General features: G+C 29.9%; 1 protein-coding gene across 1 annotated transcript; it reads left to right on the top strand.

The window, feature by feature from the left end:
* Positions 1-299: 299 nt before the first annotated feature.
* Positions 300-4013, top strand: LOC133806219 (uncharacterized). The gene is made up of 10 exons (XM_062244345.1): positions 300-374; positions 486-1295; positions 1409-1483; positions 1808-2113; positions 2210-2395; positions 2509-2626; positions 2726-2849; positions 2935-3064; positions 3224-3738; positions 3830-4013. Exons 1-10 carry the CDS (start codon positions 300-302, stop codon positions 4011-4013), a joined length of 2523 nt encoding a protein of 840 aa, XP_062100329.1.

Raw genomic sequence — 4013 nt, 5'->3', positions numbered from 1 at the left:
TAGTATTAAGAATAAGGATTTTATTATTCTTTTGTTGAATTGATTTTCATGCCTTGTAAGTGTTTGACAAAATGTCTTAACTAAATTGCAGTTTGTATAATCCTGAGAATATGCGATTTTGATTCAATATTATTATATTTATAGGACATTAAATTCCATGATTAAATGTATGAAAATGTCTTCAATATTATGTGTTTTGTTTGTTCTTTTATATATATATATATATATATTTTTTAAAGCTGGAAGTGTTATTTTAAAAACATGTTGTTTATATCTTTTGCTTGTTTTTTATGTAAGATATGGCAAAGAAAGCTCGTATCACGAAGAAGAATAGGAAATCAGGTTATTATCATAAAAAATTGAATGTTTTCAAGGTAATTTTACATTGTTTATATATGTTTCTTTTTTTTCTTTAAAAAAAAAAAGGAAGATAATGTTTTCGATTTAATTATTTGTTTTCTATTTTTTTTTATTTTTATGTGCAGAATTTAAGTCCAAATAAGCTGATTTTTGCTAAGAATCAAATGAAAGTTAATTTTCAAGATCATCAACTCAATTTCCGTTATATCGAGAATTCTCTAACTGATGCTCAATTTGAAAAGTTAAAGGATTCATGCTTGGGATTTCTCTTAGATATTAATAGTAACCTAAAAGTTTGTTCCATGATTGTTCATTCTCTAATTCTTCATGAGGAGGGTAGCTCTAGTAGACAAGACATCCGAATGAACTTTGGAGGGAAAAGAGCAAAGTTTGGAATTGAAGAATTTGCTCTAATAACTGGTCTAAATTGTTCCCAGCTTCCTACTGATGTTGATCATAGTGTTCAACCCAATAGATTAATGGAAAAGTACTTCTCTGGGAAATCATCAATCTCAAGAAATGACTTGAAAAACCTTCTCATGTCTTCAAAAATAGATGACGAAGATGTCGTTAAGATAGCTAAAGTACATATTGTGCAAAACATTTTAGAAAGTAAAAGAGGTGACAAGTTTGTTGATGATTTTGTTTTGAAATTGGTTGATGATGAACAAAAGTTTGAGAATTATCCATGGGGTCGTCGTTCGTTCAATGAAACTATTGGGAGTATTTCAAGTGTTTTGGATTTGCAAAAAAACAATTATGAGTTGTGCGGCTTCCCTGTGGCTTTCCAAGTGTGGGGTTATGAGGTTATTCCATCATTGGGATCTTTGTTTGGCGCTCGTGTAAGTTCAAAAATCCCTAGAATCTTAAATTGGAAGTCAACTAAAGTGAATAATCTCCGATCAATTTGGTCTAAAGTTTTCCAAAAATCAAAAGTACGTATTCATATATATATTTATATTTTTAGTATTGTTCTTCAATTAATTTCAATTGTTGTACTGTTAACAATTTGTTTTGTTCATTGATTTTCTTATTTTTATGTATATAGGTTGATTATGTTTGTTTGTCTTCATCTAGTGCGGAAAAAGAGTCATTACACCTTAATGGTATTTTTACTGACACAGTAATTCTTGAAAGATGAATATACATGGATGCAAACAATCCCCCCTCAATGATGAGTAACAAGACAAAAAGTAGCTCAATTGATGAACAAATTATTTCAATATTGAAGGTATTTTTATATTATCTACTATTTTTCATAATTTAATAATGTATGTTCTTTTTTTTCATTTTTGTTTAGGACTTGCGGTTTATATTTTAGTATATTTTGTTTTCTTTTTTTTTTCTAATTTGTTCTATCACTTTTGATTTTATTCCTAGGAGCTCAAAGAGGAGATCATTGAAATAAAAAAAAGATATTGTTGAAATTAAAAGTGGAATTGGTCAGATTAATATATGCATGGCACAAATTTATGAGAGAACGAAAGATACAGATGCCATGAAGAAACAAATAGAAGATTATGAACAACTAATTAAGAAATTTGTGAAACAAAATGATTTAAAGAAATGCATACATGAAGAAGGAGAACAAGTGAAAGAGAGAAGCAAAAAACTATTGAAATATGTGCAAGATTCCAAAGTTTCAGAGAAAACAAGAAAGTTATCTGCTCAAGAGGATTTGCAAGCATGCATAAATGATTTTTTAAGTGGTGAAATACTTCTAAGTAGTCCTGAATGTGTTCCTCAACCAAAGGTACAAATTTAAAATATTATCTATTTTTCAATAAAGTTTTGTGTTAAATTTCATTTAATTATCATGTTCTTAATTTTCATCTTTTATTATTTGTAGGAATGCATGAATTTTGCAAGCAATGCCCCTATTGAACAAAGAGAAAATTATAATAAGAGGAGCATACATGGCAAGCAACCACCAAATATTTCTAAAATTTTAGAGAAAATAAAAAAATCTTCTACACTGTTGAGATCAACTGGCGAGATTGTTCCTAGCAATCCAAAATGCATTCCTCCTTCTCTGGTAATTGTAAAAAGTACCCCACAAGTATAAACTTTGAATTTGACGATACTTGCATAAACATGTATTAATTTTTTTTATTTTTAATTGTAGTTGCTGATTTTTTTCATATGTAGGTTGTCAATGAAAAATTCTATCAAAAGGAAGAAAATATTGCAAAGAACTTTAGAGGAACAGAAGAACAAAAAAAAGTAAAAGAAGTGAAGCAAATGAAAAGTGATCATGACGATTCAAGTGCAATCATGGCTTCCCCCCCCCCCCCCCCCCCCCCCCAATCTATGACAACTATTGTGGAACCAAGTGAATTGCTTTGTTCTTCTGTGAACTCTACAGAAGCAAAGAATACTTGTCATTTCTTAGGCAGATTTCCATTTGAGAGTGAATATGAAGTTATGCCTGATCCAGAAGCAATTTCGTTCTTCTTGGAGTGGTACACTCATGGTATGAATAAGAAAAGGTAAATGAATTGCGTTTGTGTTTTCTTTTCAATTTTTTTTATTATTTTATATATATCTTTTTATAAATGTTTGTTGATTTTGTAGAAGTAAATCATCTCCATACGCTGCATTTCATGCCAAATTAAAATCACCTTTATCATTGGGAGGAATAGAAATTGACAACAAAAAGTGGTTCTTTGATTTGTGTGATGCAGAAAGTCTCATCAATAACGATGTAAGATTTTATACTATCTAGCATTTATTATTATATTGTGCATACTTAAGATTGTTTTCATTTTCAATTTTGTTATGTTATAATTGGATTATATATTTTATGTTTTTTTTATATATTTTTTTGCAGCATATTGATATATCTTTTTACTATTTGTGAAAGAAGGCATTGTCTCATACTTGTTATCCTTCATTCCGGAAGTGTACTACAACAAGTTGTGTTTTTGATCACTACATGACCCTAATTAGTTGTGATGAAGCTCATTTAAGTAAGATGATTTCAGATGTAAAAAATAATGATCAACATAAAAGGATAAAGCATCCATGTCCCAAAATGAAGGCTATTATTGATTTCATTCTGGGAAAAATATTGAAATTTGGAAAGTCATGGTTTGAAGTTGACTTTGTTTTCATGCCATTTCTTATTCCACAAGGAAGGGGGATTTATTTAGATCATTGGAGCTTAGGAGTTTTACATATAGATAAAAAGATTATCTATATCTATGACTCATTTAATAGTCCCAATAACGAAGATGTTGAAACACACGTGAAGAAATATTGCAAAATTCTTCCATTCATTTTGGATTATTTGGGCTTCCATGAAAAATGTAAACATTATGCCCCTAAGTGCGAGGATTTTAGGATCTCATGGGTTGAAACTCCTTTTCAGAATAACACGTGAGTTTGTTAAGATTCAATTACTTTGTATGCTGCGTTTTTCTTTTCTCCTCAATTTTTTCTGTTGAATTTTGTTTTTACCATTTTGCAGGTTTGATTGTGGTATTTACGTGATAAAAATGGCTGAGCTGTTAATGATGGGGATGTCTCCATTCAAAATTGGTCCAAACAATGTTGTTGATATGAGAAGGAAGATGGCCTTAGAATTTTGGGATCATGGGTACAAGAGGAAGCACGGTCATGAAACTCTAGCAGAGAACTTGTGTCATGTGTGA

Source organism: Humulus lupulus, chromosome X (assembly GCF_963169125.1).
Source record: "Humulus lupulus chromosome X, drHumLupu1.1, whole genome shotgun sequence".
Classification (NCBI taxonomy): domain Eukaryota; kingdom Viridiplantae; phylum Streptophyta; class Magnoliopsida; order Rosales; family Cannabaceae; genus Humulus; species Humulus lupulus.
The sequence above is the reverse complement of the archived record's forward strand: the minus strand, read 5'-3'. Positions and strand labels throughout refer to the sequence as shown.